Source organism: Sander lucioperca, chromosome 23, assembly GCF_008315115.2.
Source record: "Sander lucioperca isolate FBNREF2018 chromosome 23, SLUC_FBN_1.2, whole genome shotgun sequence".
Classification (NCBI taxonomy): domain Eukaryota; kingdom Metazoa; phylum Chordata; class Actinopteri; order Perciformes; family Percidae; genus Sander; species Sander lucioperca.
In genome coordinates, this window is record NC_050195.1 from 2493981 (window position 1) to 2513819 (window position 19839).

Genomic DNA, 19839 nt, shown 5'->3' on the forward strand with positions numbered 1-19839 from the left:
GATTTTTGTCAATGCACTAAAACGCCTCACGCATATTAAAAGAGTTATGGATCGCTGTAATCACTCCTCCTCTCCATTATCAATAAGCAAACACCTTTGTAGAGTGACTGCAGTGTACTATAAGATATGAGGGATATGCGTATATTGACACATCTTGATTTCAGACCTACTTGTGTTCAGTACAGACTCCTGGACAGGTAGGGCAAGTTTCACAGGTGGGACCCTGGAATTTGGGATCAGTGCACTTGCAAGTGCCACATTCACACGTTCCTCGGCCGTTACAGATCTGCTTGTTGCTGGCCATACACGTGCTGTTATCCAGAGAGCAATCACAGGCACTTCCGGTCCACATAGGGTCACAGATACACACTCTGCACTCACAGCGGCCATGCCCTAGGTAGACAGGGAATAAAAAAAAATGGATGAAAACTTTAATGAGTCTTTTTTTCCCCTTCTAAACGTCATCTTAGGTCCATTTAACAGTCTGAAAAGAAAGCCGAAGCTGGGAATGACGTCCCACCCGAGTTGACTACGTTCTATTTAACAAGTTGGAATTCACAGTGGGGTTTGCTCTAGCCAGGTTAGCCATTGTTAGCAATAGCAGTTGATAACCAGATTTTTTTGTGCATACAAACAGCTAGGGGTGGGAATCACCAGAGGCCTCACGATACGAAATCATCACGATACTTACGTCACGATACGATATTATTGCGATTTAAAAAAATATTGCAACATTATCTATTATATCTGCGATATAATGCAATTTTCCAACTTCAAATCTGTCCCAATTTCAATTCATGTCCCCAAAAGGAAACGTTGTCAACATCTGTTTTATCTAAAAAGATAAATGTCTCCGTTTGTTCATCTCACAATTTTATTGCTGCAAAATGGGATCGTCAAGCAGACAAACTGACCAACACATATATCATAATAGATCGATACTTGGTGTCTGTGTATCCATACAGTATTGCCCAGGAAAATATTGCGATACTATGCTATATTGATTTTTTCCCCCACCCCTTCAAACAGCGTCACATGTCCGCAGATAGAAGTTGGACAGGACTGTGTGTACAACTGATTTAGTGAGACACAAATAAGACTGAAGTGCTGATAAACTGTATATGACTACAGCTTTCACTACTGTTGATGCACGGAGCAGCTCGGGGGACTGTGAGGTTGTCCGACTTTTCCCAGCTCGGAAATCCAACTTCGGGGGAGGCGAGTTCCCGACTTTGAACTCGGAAATTCCAACTTCCGAGTACAAATGGAACGCACTATGGAGCCTACGTGCTGAGATGACTTTATTACTTAAATTCTTCTCTGTGGAGCTGTCACACTCACCTCCACACAGTTTGTTTCCAGAGCGGTCACAGTTGAAGTTGTCACACTCGCAGTACTGGCCGCTGTACCTCTCCTCAGGGTTGTCCCTCTTCTTGCACTCGCATGTTCCGCACACACAGTCTCCGTTGTTGCTGCAGATGTCGGTGCCGTTGTCTTTGCGGCAGGTCCGGTCCATGTCCTCTGTGGCCACATCGTTGCTGCTGCATTCACACTGTCTGCCCACACGTCCCTCATTACACCTGAGACAAGGGGAAAGGGTGTGATTCTGAAGCACTTCTTCACACTAAAACTGAAATCCAAGTAAGCTTGAATATGAGACTTAAAGGTTCTGGATATTTTATCCGTGTAGGATCGATGTATGGTAAAATAAAGATTGTGGAAATGTTCTTAGACTCACTTGCAGGCTCCGCATTCATAGGTCCCGTTACCAAAGTGGCAGAGTTGACTGTTCTTGATACCGTCCTTGTTGCATTCACACTCACAAATGAAGTTGAGGGTGATCTCCACCTCCTCCGTAAATCCCAGGGGCTTTATCTTGATGATCTCAGGCTTTCCTTGTTTCGGACAGCCCTTAGATGTCACACTGATGCTAAACATCACCTAGGAATGAAGGGGGGGAAAAAAAGGGGAAAGCCTGACTCAGAGAGCAAAATACTGAGTTTGTCGCACATCTGTGAAAATCTCAAAACAAAATAGTTTGTGTCAATGAATTAACATTGGCCCAGGGCAGAAAGCAAACCATAGTGACTGAGAGCCTACAGGTACAGTAGATCAACACAAGGTGTAGTTTCTGTGCAATACAGTGTGTGAATTACAAAAGTGATGGGAGAAAAATATTCAATATCCCAACAAAAGAAACCTCCCTTTCAGATCAGAGCTCATTATTAGCTATTAGCTTGTGGTGATCTGGTCAGAGCGCTGGATTTCTGTAAAGTTGTGGATGGTTTTGCCTAGAACCTAGAGAACTAAATATCTGGTTTAAGGTAAGACAACTCACTCTGTTACTGTGTGTTTGTCGCTGGTTTATTGAGTGCAAAAGTTTGTCAGGGTCTACGATGCTTTGCTAATCAGTTTGATGTGGTCCCGTGGATTTAAATTGGCTTGGTGACCTTTCCTAATTTAGGTCTGATAAGAAGTGGGAGACGGATGGCTTTGGAGGAAAATGCATCATGTTGCTAGTATGCTAGTAACGCTAATAAAAGCTGAAATAAATGTCTATTTTAGGCTATTGTTTTGAAATGATCTCTTTTAGAAATAAAGTAGATAAACTATTCACTTAGCACAAGAACTGTATGGTAACATCAGTTGTGGAGGAAGTACTGAATCTCAGTACTTAAGTAAAAGTACAAATAACCAGAGATATATTTACTTTAGTAAAAGTACAACAATGAAAACCCTACTTAAGTAAAAGTAAAAAGTACCTGATTTTAAATGTACTTTAAGTATTAAAAGTAAAAGTACTTGCATAACGATTTATTCTCTTAATGTCTATATTCTAATAATTAAAAAAAACAGTATGGGCTGTGGCATTTTAATTAAGTTAGTTGTAGGTTCATTTAATTGTGCTTACCATCTGTGGCCCAGTTTACATTCTGACTTACAATTCTGGTTATCTATCAGGGTGATCTGCATGAAGCTGGACTTTGCATTATATATTTCCCACGGGACAGTGAATGCTGCACACGTTTATTTAGCGAGAACACACGGGCTTGGACAACAAGTACGTGGCTTCACAGCTGAGGAGGACCGGGAGTGTTTTTAAGATAGATATACGGGTTGTATATTAACCTTATGTGAACGGATGCTTCACATATGACCAAGCAGAGTATCGGGAGCAGCAGCAGTAACAGGAGCAGCGGTAGTACCGGGAGCGGTACGCGCCTGGCCAATAAACGCTATTGGCGTGGCCATAGTGGGATTCGTAATATCGCGAGCGGCACCGGGAGCTGGACGGCCGCTGCTGAAGGCTTCCCTGCGGACTGCAAACGTGTGACGGTCAGGAAGACGTTTTGGCAGGGGGAAAAACTGATCAGAAAATGTAACGAAAATGTAACGGAACGTTGTAGAAATGTAGTGGAGTAGTAAATATAGATAATTGCTGCAAAATGTAACGAAGTAAAAGTCAAAAGTATGCACTATTGATTGTACTTAAGTAAAGTACAGATACGTGAAAAATGTACAGTAGAAGTATTTGTACTTCGTTACATTCCACCACTGGGTAACATGAAACATGTGCAGTACATTTGTCTGTCAGGACTGCAGAAAGACTACTGGCCAGATGTCATGAAACCTGGTGGAAGGGTGAAGCATGGGTAAAGTTGGAAGCCCTACCATTTTAGAGCGGATCCGAATCACGGGGCAATTGCACAAATTACGTTTCACTTTCGTTAACATTGCGAGATTGGGCATTTTTGCTGCATTCACGTGGTGTCGGAATAATCTGAAAAATTAGTTCCTCACTAGGCAAATTCTAGGGCTGCCGCCTGAAAGTCGAATATTCAAATAATTACTCGGTGACCCCTCAGTCGACAGAGATACTTCAAGTTAAGCAGTTGTTTTTTTGTTGTCAGTCAGAGTGAGCTCTCCTTGTTTTCCTGCTACTCTCTGGGGTAAAACTATTCCACTAGGTCAAATGGTCCCGCTTGCTCGCTGAAGATGTCAGCGACGGCTACAGGCAGCTGCAGGCCCAGGACCCAGGGTGAGTCTGAGTGAGACGGAGGCAGCTGCCCGGTCAGGCTCACATATAATGTTATCGTGTGCCTTCTGTTTGGAAGAGGTACATTTACAGCTCAAAGCCGCTTTCTGGCTTTTGTTTGCTATCTAGTGTCGGCAAAAAATGTCGTAAGCGTAGTGCAAGCTCTTTATTTGGTTGCCTCTTAGCGAATTCCTCGGCGTGAATGTGCTTTTACTGTAAAGGGGTAAAAACGGAAGAAGTGATGCTGTAGCGCTATGCGCTGCCGTTGTCAATATGGGAGTTAATAAAACTGTGTTGGCAGTCTTGGTTTAGAATACGGAGCCTCCGGGTTTTTTTTTCTTTACTACCCTCGGCTACAGTAGTTAGCATGCATTAGCTCGGAGGGCTAACATTGCTTGTTTACCAATCTTTCATTTATGTGTTTCTGGATTGACCTGCCTGCCTCAGGACACCAGTAAGCCCTTTTGATTAATACATCTTCTAGCTCTGCCTGCTGCCTCCTCGCCTCCACACTCTGCACTTTGGGTCCAAGCCGGTTATTCCCCAGACGTGACAGTTAACATTGTGAGATAGGGCATGCCTTGGCGGAGGTCTGTGCTCTCCGAGGGCCGTCTGTATTGATCAAGACATGTTTCAGATGAAAAGATACTATGATCCGCTGTGTGTTACTGAGAAACCATTCATTGTCACTGCATGTAAACCTTTTTCATGAGCTACATTTATTTTGACATTCTCAGTGTCTCAATGACAACTGACAGGGTTAATCATCTACTGGTGAAATACAACAACAACAAAATAAAGAGCAATTTTCTAATCCTCACCTCATCTCCGATGGAGATGTTGGAGCACTTGCGTCCACTTTCGCCCTCACTAACCACTCCGTTCTTACAGCGGGACGTGTAAGCTAGGGTCACTCCCTCTGGAAGCTTGCTGTTCTCCAAAATAACCTCGGACGAGAGAGACTGCCAAAAAACAAGCAATAACAACACGAACGTTGGAATGTCATCTGGTAGCTTTATTTTGACAGCGTACGATACAAAAAGTTAGTTAGAGTATTAAATGAGAATATGTGTTTGGAAGAATCTTTGACTGGTCCAACTCACTCACAATGTCAAATGCTTTCATGCGGTTCATGTGAGTGATAGTTTTTTTTTTTTTTTTTTTTTACAAGGGTGCTTAAAAATCAACATTCTTGCCAGTATACTTACATTGTAAGCGTCTATAATAAGGTTGATTACATTGCTGGAGTTGGCAGACAGAGTGCCCACTGCAGACTTTGGTATCAGATTTTTCAGCTCCTGAGAAGAGAAGAAAAAAAGTTTAGAATGAAGCTAAATCCAAGCTCTGTTAACCTTGAGATATCTTGAATCTCTATTAGCAACAACACAGGATCAAGAATATTTTTCTATTAACTTTTAAAGACTGTTGTGCATTTCATTACAGCCTGAAAATACATGTATACTGGTTTAGCCATTTAAAGGTGCTCTAAGCGATGTTGCGCGTTTTTTAGGCTACAACTTTTTTTGTCACATACAGCAAACATCTTATGTATATCTATATATATATATATTAAATATCCGCTAGCTGCCTGTCCCCTGAACACACTGTAAAAAAAAACGCGGTCTCTGTAGACAGCCCAGGCTCCACAAACAGCAACAAAAACAAACTGCGGCAACCTACACCACCAAACATAACAAACAGTGTTCCAGCCAATAACCGACAAGAAGGATTTGGGGGTGGGGGTTGGGGGGGGGGTTAGTGCGCCGGGATGAGGAGGAGGGAGGGGCGAGCTAGCCTCCGTTTTGTTTGACAATACTTCGAACGTCAACAAGAAGTGCTGTCACCCAACATCGCTTAGAGCACCTTTAATTGCGGATTTAGATTAATACAACATTTTAACCTTGAAATCATGGACTTATTATTTTGCTTTGAAGCATACTGAAGCTACTGTGAGGATACGTAAAAGAAAGAACTTGTATTAAACTCAGATGGAACTGGGTTGAACTGGCCTGAAAAGCACCGGCATGACACAAGGAAATAATTAGAGCTTTAATGGGGATGCTACCACAATTCGCAGCAGAGGTACGCACTGGGTAACTTCCAATCACACACGCAGAAGGAATGAGGAATGCAGGAAGTATGCTCAAAAAGAATGGGATGAAAGTGAAGTCAAATTGTGTCACGTAGAGAACCAAAGAGTCAGAGAGAGAACTCACTTGGTAAACGGGCTGGAACTCCTCTGTGACTGCAAAGATAGTCTGAATGTTGTTGTCGCTCAGCTTCTGAACCAGGTGGGCAATGGAGGGATAGTCCTTCAAAACAGGATGGAGGAGAAAAGTCAAATTTACACTGAGTACGTTTACATGCAAACAAATATCCACTAATATTCTGAGTATGACAATATTCTGAATTTGATACAGGTCATGTAAACAGCATATTCCGGTTGGATATTCCGGATGAGGCCTTTTTCCGAATATTGCATTTTCCAATTAAGACGTGGGATATTCCTGTGTTATTCGGGTTTTAGAGGCATTCTTTGGACATGTATACAGCGCATTCAGAATATACTTCTCAATCGGGGTTTGTACCGCAGGCTTATGATCAGCTCTGTGCGTTCCTATGGTTGATGTACACAAACCAGCCAACAGGCTGATAAGAAGGAGAAACACGGCTACTTTTTAACATTATCAAAGACTTGGATACCAACAGGTTTTTGGATATTCGCACACATCGCTATGCCGACCTTTTCAAGAAGCCGGTTGAAGGAATGAAAGAGGGAGGCTGTGTTCGCACGGTCCAACAAGTCCGCCGCCGCTGGAAAACTTTGAAAAAATCCTATTTTGCACGGCTGCATGTAAACTGGAATATTACTGGAATATTCACTTTCATTAGCCATGTAAACAGCTTAGTCGGAATATTGTCTTTTTCGGAATAAGGGCAGAAAAACAATATTATGTGCATGTAAACATAGTCATTGTAACACACAGTTAACATGAGTAGCACTGTAGAACAGGCCAAACAATACTGAGCAACTTACATAGTAGTGGCTCATGGTATACACATTGTTCTCCAAGTGACATTTTCCGTCATTGGGCAGAACGATGCCACCCAGTTTGCCATCGCCGGCAAAGTGGAAGCCAGCATCAGTGGAAAACACAAGCAGACGAGTCACATTCCTCCAACCAATATGATCCTGAGAAATGAGAAGCAAAACACTCAAACTGCAAGTAATAATTGTCTGCCAACAGCGATATATCCTCTCTATAAAAGCTAAGGGAGAATATGAGCAGCTTATAATCTGACACATGAACTGACTATTACTGCATCCAAAACTCTCCTTGTCAACACCAAGGACACATCACCCCATAAACGCATTTATTGGGCGCTGTATCCCTCCAAGCAAGTGTGGTAATTGTGGGAAATTTACCTTGAATTGAGTAACCTGAGAATGATTATTTCCCACAGGATCACTGAAGGAAAACAGCTTTTTTTCTTCTTTTTTTGCTGTCGTTGTTGCTTACCCCACACACAGCCACTTGCATGATGGCATCAAACCCCCCTTCAGGAGAGTCCAGGTTTCCGGAGATTTGCTGCTGGCCCACCAGGGTGTTGAAGTTCTTGCCATTGCTGGTCAGCTTCAGCACGTTCTTGTAGCTGAACGGGCTGGTGCAGTTCTGGTCGCCTGTGCATGGGTTTAGCAGCTTGGCCGGGGTGGTGCTGATGTATGGCATGACTGTCTTTTCCACAAAGGAGCCAAAACCTGTGAAAAGACCATTGGATTCAGAATTTCATTTTAAACTACTTGAGCAAAAACAAAGTCAACAAGTGCTATGGGTAAAGTCTTAACAAGGTGCTTGTTCTGGGACTGGGTGCTTTAGTCTAAAGCATGATTTATGGTTCTGCGTTGAATCGACGCCATGGCTACGTACATAGGTAGAGATCAGTGACGGACTGGCCATCTGGAATTTGGGCAAATGCCAGAAGGGCCGCCCTCCTATGGGCCACTACTGATAATTTGTCTTTTGTTGATTTTGATAAGTTATTTTATGCATGCAGCCATAAATATTTAAGATTGTACTGCGGCGAGGTGCGTGGAAAGATTCACTCGGAAGGCAGAGTCCTTAATTTACAATCTAGGTTATTGACAAAAATAGGGCCGGTGTTGCCAGAGCTGTTTTTTTGTTCCCAGTCCATCACTGATAAAGACGTGGAGAAACCGACCCTGCGCCGTAGCCGGACGTGCACCTCTCGAAAAATATAACTTTGGGGCGGCCTCTAGCTCACCCAGTAAGAACGTTCGCCCCACGTTCGCAGAGTCCTGCAGCAGCCCGGGTTCGAATCCGACCTGCGGCCCTTTGCTGTGTGTCATCCCCCATCTCTCTCCCCCTTTCACATCCATCCACTGTCACTACAATAAAGGGAAAAGCCCCAAAAAAATAATCTTTAAAAAAGAAAAATATAACTTTACGGCAACGCACGTCTCTCGACCGTGGCTTGGTAGCGCTGCAATTCCCCCCAACTCAATTCCTTGGTTCTCCCTCTTCATAAACAACATGAAATCGGGGGGAGGGTTAACTTTTCCTGCTCCAGATTTCCCACCGTGGTCAGAAAGCACAGGGGAGACACTTTGTTTCTCCCACTATGACTCTAGAGTCATTACTTGCTCCGAAGCTAATCACCGTCACTCACTCACTCGCCGGCCCTGCTATTCTCTTAAAGAGAACGACGCAGAAACCAACGCACAAGTATTGACTTCAGGCCACTTACGTGGGCTACGGCGAAAGATCTGCATGGAGCCTCCGCAGAAGCATAAATCAAGCTTAAGGGTAAGTTGACACTAAATGAATTCATAGGATGTTGATGAGCTCTCTGTGGATTCTTTGTTTTGTTTGTGCAGGTCACGAAAAGAGCATTTAAACTCGGGTGGCACTAAATACAAGACAACAGGACACCTGAAAAAACAAGGACAGTCAATCTACTTCAGGGGCTTTCAAAGTCTGATACCATCCCCTGTACACCCCACACTGCTGCCATGATTGAAGTGTTTTTCCCTGAATACTACAGGTCAATGTATTATTATCAAATTAATATTATCATTTGTCTTACTTCTATTTGGGGGAGATCTTTAGGTTTTGGAATAACGGTTCCCATAATTTGGGAGCTTTGGAGGGTGTAAACAGCCAGTTGTGCTGGCTGCTGGCTACAATTTGCCTATATTTGTTTACATTTTGGCAAATTGGCATCATTAATACCTATTAGCAGTTCCTGTTAGCAATGTACCCATGGATGTACAGACAACTATCACTGGATTACTTTGATACTGAAGAAAACTCAGAAACGACGATGATTACAAGGCAAGTTCTGGAGTTAGGAGGAGCCTGTGATTTCTAAGCAGATTTATGGAAGTTTATTCGATGATATCCTTTAAAAAAGTGTAAGTCACACTGATTCTAAACATGTATCATGTCTGTGTGTTCTGATTAAACTGACAACACTGAAAACATCATTCTATGAGCTTTTACAGGCAATACAGCTGCTGCAAATATTACCGTTTGAAAACCTCTGATCTACAAAGTACTTGAATAAGAACTGGTGACTGGAAATGACCAAAATGGTTTCAAGAGTATGTTTTTTTTGCTTTTTTGGCTACTAAATGTGTATTCTTGTAGTCATTCCAACAGTATTTTTTTTGTTAAATAACCAAAACCAAAGTGGGGCAGTGCAAGCTTTTAATTTCTTTGCCCCAAAAAGAAACAAAGTGTGAAATGTGATCACACACCCCATAATGAAAATCCTCACCTATCCTGAAGTCAGAGGTGATCTTTGACATCTCCAGCATTAGACTTGTTCCCAGGTTCTTGACGTTCTCCAGATCGTCCTTCATGGAGTAGGACAGATCCATCAAGTAGTACAGGTCGATGGGATAATCTTCCGCTCGTTTGAACTTTAAGTTGAAAGTTTGAGGCTCACCTACATAAAGTTACCGTTGTTAAAACAAATTGCCAAAGTGGACTAATCAAATCCGAAAGAAGGTAAGAAGAGCTTCAGAAAAAGCTTCGCTCAAATGTATTCTCACCAGATCGGAGTGTGAGGCTGAGTTTCTGGGGCTGGATCTGCGTGATGTCCTCTGGCCTCAGTTTCTCTGCTCCCTTTCTGCGATTCGTCACTGTTTTGTTCTTGAGGGTCTTCTGTTCCCCGTGTGGGTTCTCGATCATGGCATCACTACAGCCCCTTTTTATCAAAGACTGCAGCTCGTCACAACGGGTCGACACAGTCTCACCCTGTTTCAGGAAGTCCTACAAGAAGCAACAGCAGCAAAGGGAGAATTAAAGGGACAATCCATTCATGACACAAAAGGAAATCGGTTTGTCATGAGACGCACTACTCAGTCTGTGAAAGCTGTTGCATAATGTCTTTTGTGGCTCTGGAGGAGCTTTAATCAGTTTATTTTTTATTTATTTTTTTAGATTTATCTTGGCTGAGGCTTGGAGACTGAAAGTTTAAAACAGAAAGCCTACGTTACAAACTGGGGGCATTTACCAGGCAGACAGGGTCTAACAAAAGAGTTGCATTATGGAGTATGTAGTGTTTGTCCAGTGGAGCTTTTAACTATGCTAAAGACAAAAAGTAAGGACATTTTGGCCTCTACTGCTCTGATTTTGATCATTATTTTTTAAGTCTTTCGCAAGTCCTGTAACTTTATTAAAGTGTAATACAAAAAACAGTGACTTTATCGCTTCATATTAGTCTAGTTCTGAAATGATTAATCAAAAACAATTTTGATAATCATTTTAGTTATTTTTTTGTACCAAAATACTTCTCAAACGTGAGGATTAGGACTACAACTTATCGATTTTCTACTTTTTATTTTATTGACGAATGAACTGATCATTTTTACAACACATCAGAAAATATTTCAAAATGCCCCTCGTCACTATACTATATGTGATGTCTTTTAATTGCTTGTATTGTCTGACCAACTGAAAAATCCAAAATCAAAAGATATTCAATCTACAAAAATATCCTTTTCGGCTCTATTGTAGTAAATTGAAAATCTTTAAGTTGTGACAATACTAGGAATTTAAAGACATCACCTTGGGCTCTGGGGAATTGTGATGGGTGTTTTTCATTATTTTCTGATATTTCACAGGCTAAACAAGTAATGGATTACTTAAAAAAAAATGATCACAGACAATCATTGGCTGCAGCCCTACATTAAGTACGATCCAAGACTACATGCTCACAATCGCTTTGGGCTATGCCTAATGGCACCGCAATGGCATCAAACTGCATTTCTCAGCAGCGATTATGGCTGACAGCTTCGATTCACATACCGGGTCTTTACACCAGCCACATTTGGCTCCCGCCTGGATGCACTCCCCGCAGTATTTGGCATTGGCATTGATGCACTCGTTCCCCTCTGTATGGAAAACAAAGAGAGAAGAGAGGAGGAGGCAGAGTCAGAGGGAGCAGTGGCACAGCACAGGCCCTGCAAAGTAAGCAGCCCGTTAAGCCCCCCGTGTTTATACATCAGTTCATCTGGAACATTGTGTGGCTCGATGGTAATTGGAGACAGAGATGGAATATTCTGTCTTTTCCATTATCCTCTACGCTCTGTGATGCTAAGGTGGATATCTGGTTAATGACATCTTTATGATAAAGTAGCCGGGAGTCCCTCTCTGGGGGGTCATTATGACTCGTACGTTTACTATGCATGCATCAACGACAAATTATGTTACGGCAATACAGTATGTAGGCCAATCTTACCTTTCTGAGCATTACTGTAACAAAAGACTCCTAACAATGTGGATATCAAGAGCAGCTTCAGGTCCATCTGAAAACACACACAAGAAAAAACATCTTTTAAATGTGTTGTTGTCTCATCAAAGAGCTACTGTTGTTTTGGAAAGCAACATGCCATTTGTGATTATCTCTTTGTTAACAGTAATAGTGGGTGTGCCTGGTAGCCTGAATGCTTGAATTACTCATTTCCTGAACAAAAGGGTCGAGAAGAGCGAGAGCGTCTCAGAGAGATGACAGATTGAATGTGTAAATGGCTTGGTAATAACTGGAGATAATAAATTATCCAGTGGCAGGGGTCTGGCTATTCTTAGTCGGTCTAAGGGTAACAGGCAGCTAATTCAATTCAGACCATTTTCACATCCAAGCGTGTATGCACACATTTACGTACAGGCCCTATCACACTATCACATGGGTTGGACTGCAGCCTCCTTTTTCCCAAAATCCCTTTTACTGTAAATAGCATCAGTTCCCTAGAGTCAACCCCTCTCTGGTTGTGTACGTATATTGATCCCTTGTCTGTGAGCAGGCCATTTGGTCAGCCATATTGATGCATCTTGTCCTACTCTTAATGCAGAGATAAGTAAGCTGAAGGACATTTCTCTGCACTAATCGGCTGATTTGTGAGCAGTCTACAACCATGCTGGGGGGGGGGGGGCGCCTCTGTGAGATTGTACTTAAGCATAGTGGTGCTTTGAGCAAAAGCTTGCCAGCATGCTCACAATGACAATGATAACATGCTGAGGTTTAGCAGGTCTGATATTTGCCATGTTCACCATCTTAGTTATGCTAACATTTGCTAATTAGCATTAAACACGAATAGCAACTGAGGCTGACGGGAATGTCACAATGTTGCAGGACATTCATGTTAAAATGTGAGATAAATGCCACATTTAACGTGGTTCTTCCACTGTTACACCATCACACCCTACTGAAGCTACGAATGTCTGAATGGCTGCAAAGGTATGTCTGCCAAAATGGCCGACCAACCAACCAACCAACCAACCAACCAACCTAGTTAAGCGTCTCACTCATGGTGGCGCTACAGAAAAAGTCAGGGGATCACCAAAGATTCATCGATTAGTCAAAATGGTGGAAAATGTCGATCAGTGTTTCACAAAGCCCAAGACGCGAGTCTCCCCCGACGACTCACCCAGCACGCATAAGCGATACCCAAGGCGCAACGGTGGGGAGGCAAACGTCAGGAAGGCGTGACGGTGGGGAGGCAAACGTCAGGAAATATTGTGAGGTGTGAACTTCAACGTCTGCAGTACATTGCCTTTGCAAATTTTCCATTTACATTGATTGAGTTATAGGCCTAAACACGTCTATGTTGATTATAGCGCCCCCTTATGGCCGATCTTCGCCATATTTAGTACAGAGCCTCGGACTAGGACGTTGAACAATAATACTAAAGTTTGTATTTTGTGGCTGGCTACGAAATTTAGTTTGGTCGGTAATTGCGCATAGTTTAACTTAGCAAAATTCTTTTGATAACTTTTAGTCAGGTCAGTCTGGAGATGCTGCGTACCAAGTTTCGTGCAGATTGGTAGCACGGTCTAGGAGGAGTTCGAAAAAGTAGGTTTACGATAAATTGCGATTTATATAGGCGTGGCCTATATCAGGAGATTCATCTGAATTCAGGGAACGCGTGGATATGAGTATTTTTAATCTGTGATATACGGTTTGGGAGTTATAGGGCCAAACACGTTTGCCATTGCAAGTTTATTGAGTTATAGACCAAAACGCGTCTACGTTGATTATAGCGCCCCTAATGGCGAATAAATAGGAATACCAAGTTTTGCTGAAGTTGGAGAAGTTCAAGAATGGCACCGCCCCACAATGCACGGTTTAGGCTGTAGAAACTGTTTCAGTGGCGGAAGAAGGTTGGAATAATAAGAATAATCCTTAGGAAAACAATAGGGTTCCACAGCTCCGCTGGATCTGTGAACCGCGTTGCATTGCAAACGCGGTTCCCAGCCCCCTTGGGCTTGGACCCCTAATTATAATAGACCCTCTGGGGACCATTTACATCATTTCATTAAAATCCATCCAATAGTTACGGAGATATTTCAGTCCAAACAAAGACCAACCGCCCGACTGCTAGCATGGCTACAAATTGCCTGAGAAGATTTCCTTGAGTTTGAAGGTACAGTTTTATTGACTATAAATAATCATGAGAACAGAGCTGAGGTTATATTTACAGTCTGCACTGTAAGTAAAGGACAACACATTTTCAGTGACCCCCTAACTATCATTATAAATTCCACATTACTACTGCTGTCTCAAAAGTCTTAGTTAGCATTGACATGCTTTTGGAATTCTCATCAGCTCTCATTGGTAGTTCTAATAAGCGACAGCTGGGAGGGCTCCTACAGAGAAACACCGATATTCTATGGTCTGATGTTGTATTATGGTGCACTGGCCCGGGCCGAATCTAATTAACATGTGGAATGTAAAAACAATATCCCGCTTGACCATAAATCACAAACTCATGGGAGCCATTTCTAAGAGAATCTCCACAGTAGCTAATGTCTACCACGCTGGGTATTGAAGCATGAGGTTCAAATTACAGCTGGACACACAGTGATAAAGCAACAAAAACTTTTCTTTTTCGTTTTTCAGACCAGTGGCCGTTGCTGGCTATTTAGAGAGGCTACATTAAAAGACTGCATTCCCTTACACTGTGGTAAAGGAAGCTCTGACTGTTCTGTGTGCGCGGTATTGAGTGATGCATTCCTGAGTGTGAGTGTGCGTGTGTGTGTGTGTGTGTGTGTGTGTGTGTGTGTGTGTGTGTGTGTGTGTGTGTGTGTGCGCGCGTGTGTGTCCGTTTATATAGACACAGACGGGCAGACGGCCTGTCTACAGGCCCCCCCCCAGATTAGATCAACTGGCTTGGATCTCCACTCCTGTACATGGGCAGTGTGTGTGTGTGTGTGTGTGTGTGTGTGTGTGTGTGTGTGTGTGTGTGTGTGCGTGTGTGTGTGTGTGTGTACGTGCTGTGCTTCCATGTGAGATAAATGCCACATTTAACGTGGTTCTTCCACTGTTACACCATCACACCCTACTGAAGCTAGTAGACTTTCAAGAGGATAACTGTCACAAAATGTTTACGTGATGACCTCAAATAAAAGATCCACACTCAGTATTTGATCCTTGTGCAGTTTGTGGTGTATGGTAAGTACATGCACAATGAACAAGTGATTTCAATAAAAAAAAAAAACAAGCTTAAAATGAAGGAATTTAGGTTCGCATTCCTCTTATAACAAAACCACACACTAGATATTTTCTTTCCACTCTCGCTGGGGTTTCGACTTCAGCTCCAAGGAATCATTCAAATGCAGACGACGTCTACAAAAAACGCCAGCCAGGTGTCAAGTTAAGAAAAATAACCACGTTGTCTTCGATCCTGTGAAGCTTAGCAGCTGCACAGGAATGCTCAATAAAAACCTACAGTAAAATGTAGACAGAGAGCAGTCCAAGAAAAGTCCAGGAGCAGGAGGTCCAAAGACGTCGTAAATACAATTTGTCAGCATTTCAAGGTGGTTTTCGGTTAACATGGCCACTATAACAAATTGTTTGTGTGTATTGTTTGTGTATATGTGTTAGTCTGGTTGATTCCAATGTTGAATGTCTGTGAGCGGCAACATTTTTTCTTCACTTTGTTGTTTTAAAGATATTTTTAGGACTTATTCCTTTTTATTTAGAACAGCTGAAGAGAGACAGGAAATGGGAGGGAGGGGAGATGACATGCAGCAAAAGGCCTCGGGTCAGATTTGAACCCGGGCTGCTACATGGGTCATGTGCTCTACCAGCTGAGCTAGAGGCCGACACACACTGTCCATCATTTTAACATAAAATGAATGTATCACGAGTAGAAATTGTGGAGGGTATAGCAAGTTGAAGAGAATTTTTTTCTTCTGCTTATGCCCTCAGAAATCTATTTAAGATGTAAAAAAGCAGAATAAAGATGGAAAAACACAAATCTTTCATGAAAATTATATTTATCCATTTGCCATGTCATTATGCCATTATCATTATTGCTGAAGACCGTGAGGTGTGGTTAAAAGTGCTTAAAAAAAGTTTGTTTTTTGGGTCAAACATGCATTCTATCAGGTACAATTGACATTTTTTGGCAAATGGGGTCTCTTTGTTATATCTGTACAGGAAGCAGCTGTGCATAGCCACAACTTCATAGAAAGCATGGTTTGCAACCTGATTTTTTTTTTTTTTAGTAGATAAGCAGAGACATGGCTGACTATCCTGACATCCGGCCGAAATGAGGAACATCTGGCGGATCTTCCGGCGGCACCGGAGCAATCCCCTAAATGAGTCGTCGTCGATATAGCCTAAACATTATGAAACAAACGTGTGCAACAAGGGCTTAAAACTCAATGCAGTAAAACACCATTGAAACAATAGCACCTACAATAATTCCTGACTACACTTCAAACTAATTCTGACTTTCCTAGCTATATTAAGTATGTTTTTCATACAAGCTTAGTTGGGAAGAACCCAATTTGCAACAATCTGTGAGAAAGCTGTGTTTCAGGAGGCCTGATGCTCGGAAACCGTACACGCATACCATTTTGAACCAGCAAGATGATGCCAAGAAAAACATGATCTTGTATCATTGAGTGACATCACTATAAATTATACAGTCTGAATCACGAGGTACACTTTCATAAACAGCTTGAATATTTTGGTTGTGGCACAGATAGGAATTGCTCATGTGCAGAGGAGAGGGATGAGGACTATTAAGAGAGGCTTGCATAACAACCGCAATGCTCAGATGTGTTTGTCCATGGTTAAGCATAAAAATAAAAATACATTCCGGACTGTTTTTTCCTGACTACAGCAAGACACAGCAGCACTGGTTATTCTCTTACAGTTTACGTAGCTCCCACGCTCTCCCTGCCTCTCAGGCAGACACCAGCATGTGTACACAGATTTCACTCCTCAGCGCCTGCCCACTTGTCACACACACCTGAGCTGTGACCAATGGCATCCCAATGTTTTATGGGCTTTTCAAAGCTCTATCAGTTGGCAGGAGAAGGTGATGCATGGCAGACACTGTGGTGCATGACTAAAACGGGCTGAGCTACTCAGGCATTCCTGAGGTACTGAACGCTGCCTGACCAGGATAGTAACCTGCAACCGGCTCTTTGGGGAAATGGGAGCTGTGTGACCCATGGTGAAGCGATGCCAGTGGCAATTTTAACCCTTTTTTTTAAGGGGTGCTGGAGCACCTCTTAACTTGATCCCGTCACCCCTAAAAAAGAATTGCTATAAAAAACAAAAGGTCTGTGTTAATCTATTGTGAGCGAGGGAGTTCTGCCTTTAGGAATACCACAGCATCGTGAAACTAAACCCAGAATCTAGATGCCTAAGATCATTCCGGAAAAAAATTCTGAGCCATTTTCAGAAAATAGTACTTGTCAGCCATTAGTCAAAATCACATTAATCTCTAATTTTCAGAAGTTATTGATGCTGCATACTGGAAATATCTGCTTTTCCACAGATATCCAATTTCATTTGTAATACCACCTCCCCTTTGTAGCAATGGCCCTGTGTAGGCCTGCACGATTCAGGGAAAAATATGAATCATGATTTTTTAGCTTAGAATTGATATCACGATTCTCTGCCACAATTTTGGCACCTATAGCACATTGCGCATCACCACAAGCATGTAAACACAGAGGCTTCAATGAAGAGAAGGGAGAGCATTGCAGCGCTTGGGAGCGCTTTAAAACCTTTTTTATACAGTCTATGTTTAAAACTCACAGAAGAAAGTAGCAGCGTTTGTGATGCAGTCGGCTCGTAAAATTAAATGACAAAGTCATAAAAAAAAAAAAAAGAATTCATTCATTTTTTAAATCAACAAAAAAAAATCTAAGTTATTTAAAAATTAAATCGTGAACAGGGTGAATCGAGATCGCAATTTTATAACGATTAATCGTGCAGGCCTAGCCCTGTGACTGAGCATTAAAGTAAGTTTTCTCCGGATTATTTGTGTCTTTCTAGTTACACAATTCAGTGTTTGCCCTACCATGATGGTCCAAAAATGATGTTAAAATGCACAGTTAATACCGTAGAATAATGTTTAAGAAGGTGACGTTAAAAGGGTGCCGGCACCCCTAAAGCTCTGATCCTAGAATCGCCTCTGAGCGACGCTGTATTTGTAACACCCTGATTCCCACAACCCCCTTTCCCCAGTTTGTTTTAACTGATTAGTCAATTGAATCAAAACGTTATATATTTCCTTACTGTTTAAGTGTAACAATTCACAATTTTGAATCAGTTTGTTTTCCTGCTAAATTTAAAGTGCTCATATTATGCTCATTTTCAGGTTCATAATTGTATTTAGAGGTTGTACCAGAATAGGTTTAGTTGGTTTAATTTTCAAAAAGCACCATATTTTTGTTGTACTGCACATTGCTGCAGCTCCTCTTTTCACCCTGTGTGTTGAGCTCTCTGTTTTAGCTACAGAGTGAGACATCTCACTTCTGTTCCATCTTTGTTGGGAGTCGCACATGCTCAGTAGCTAGGTAAGGACTACTAGCCAGTCAGAAGCAGAGAATGAGGGCGTACCCTGACAGTACCTAGGTAAGGACTACTAGCCAGTCAGAAGCAGAGAATGAGGGCGTACCCTGACAGTACCTAGGTAAAGACTACTAGCCAGTCAGAAGCAGAGTATGAGGGCGTGCCATGCTAGCAGCTAGGTGAGCATTATAACGTGTGTTCCAAAGTGACCACGTTTGTCTCTGAAGTAAAGGCTGGACTACAATAGAGCTGTTTGGAGCAGTTTGTGAACAGTGTTTTCTGTTGGAGATGGTAAGTCCCTTTGGGGTGGACTTTGGGCTTTTTCACTTTGTAAACCTATAACGTGCACAAAAATATATATATATATATATATATATATATATATATATATATATATATATATATATATATATATATATATATAACACAATAAAGGAAAGCCAAAAAGCCAAAAAGCATAATATGAGCACTTTACGACTTCATTTTCTTCTTGTTTAGATGCTTCAACTAAGTAGAGCACGGACATCCACTTTAATGGCTGGTTTTACTGAAAAGTCCCTAACACTAACTCGTCTGCTCCTGCTGTTGGTGTTTCTGGACATCAGCCTGATATCTGCAGACAGCTGGCTAGCTAGCGTTAGCTACCGACTGGTAGAAACAGACTGAACCAAATAGAACCCACACACAATGTTCCATGAACGCCCACGGCTTCACCTCTCATAACCACAGATGATGATTACCAAATGATCTGTAAACCTTTAAGAAATCAGTCGAAAACAATATTCATATAATATTTGGATGGCAATTAGAAAGTTGCAACTGATTATTATAATACCATTTTTTTTTTTTTTTTATAAGAACAAAATGATACGGTTGTTTTTGGAGCAAAAGAGGAATTGTTAATTTGTTATACTGCACTGTTAATTTTATTCTCGTCTTTTATCTAGTGGTATTTTTGAACAGATAACAGACATATTTCTGAGAATTTCTCCAACGTGGGTGTGACAGAGATTTTATGATAAAATCTAAAGGAAAACAGGATTTTACAAAGTTTGCCTGATTAAACTAAGCCTTATAGCGACGACTATATTGTAGGTAAAGAGAAGTACGTCCACTCTTGTTATGGGTAACAGGAGTACAAAGTCACATGTTCCTGCGGGGCCCGTGGTGGATGAGATGGTAAAGAAATATGGTCCTGTCTGTTTTTTTTTGTACAAATAAAGCTGCCTTGCCTTGATGGCAAAGCATCTATAAACATGATTTAGATCAGACTATTATCAGTGTACAAATATTCAAATAATCATCTCTTTTATGGATCACCAAAAAAAAGATGTAACAGAGCCAAATTAATGTTACTTGATGCTTTATAAACCACGTATTAATTAACTAATTATTATAAGCATTAGCCTACTTGCAACTTTATAATAGCATCCAAATAATAATTGGTAACGGCTTGAATG

The 19839-nt window shown here is 41.7% G+C and overlaps 1 protein-coding gene across 4 annotated transcripts in view; it reads right to left on the reverse strand.

Annotated features, from left to right (window-relative positions):
* Positions 1 to 19839, reverse strand: part of LOC116064866 (integrin beta-1-like) — a 51455-nt gene that overhangs the window by 17505 nt on the left and 14111 nt on the right. For all 4 annotated transcript variants that reach the window (XR_004108624.2, XM_031320223.2, XM_031320211.2 and 1 more), the window contains 12 exons: positions 11804 to 11870; positions 11371 to 11456; positions 10113 to 10332; positions 9836 to 10006; positions 7558 to 7796; positions 7074 to 7229; positions 6253 to 6348; positions 5245 to 5334; positions 4858 to 4998; positions 1739 to 1941; positions 1342 to 1580; positions 171 to 393 (listed from right to left, as the gene is read on the reverse strand). Coding sequence is in view for 3 of the 4 variants with exons in the window: in XM_031320223.2 (XP_031176083.1) it covers positions 171 to 393; positions 1342 to 1580; positions 1739 to 1941; positions 4858 to 4998; positions 5245 to 5334; positions 6253 to 6348; positions 7074 to 7229; positions 7558 to 7796; positions 9836 to 10006; positions 10113 to 10332; positions 11371 to 11456; positions 11804 to 11870 (1931 nt within the window). In the remaining variant the exon portion in view is untranslated. Of the gene's footprint in view, positions 1 to 170; positions 394 to 1341; positions 1581 to 1738; positions 1942 to 4857; positions 4999 to 5244; positions 5335 to 6252; positions 6349 to 7073; positions 7230 to 7557; positions 7797 to 9835; positions 10007 to 10112; positions 10333 to 11370; positions 11457 to 11803; positions 11871 to 19839 lie in introns of those variants that run through there.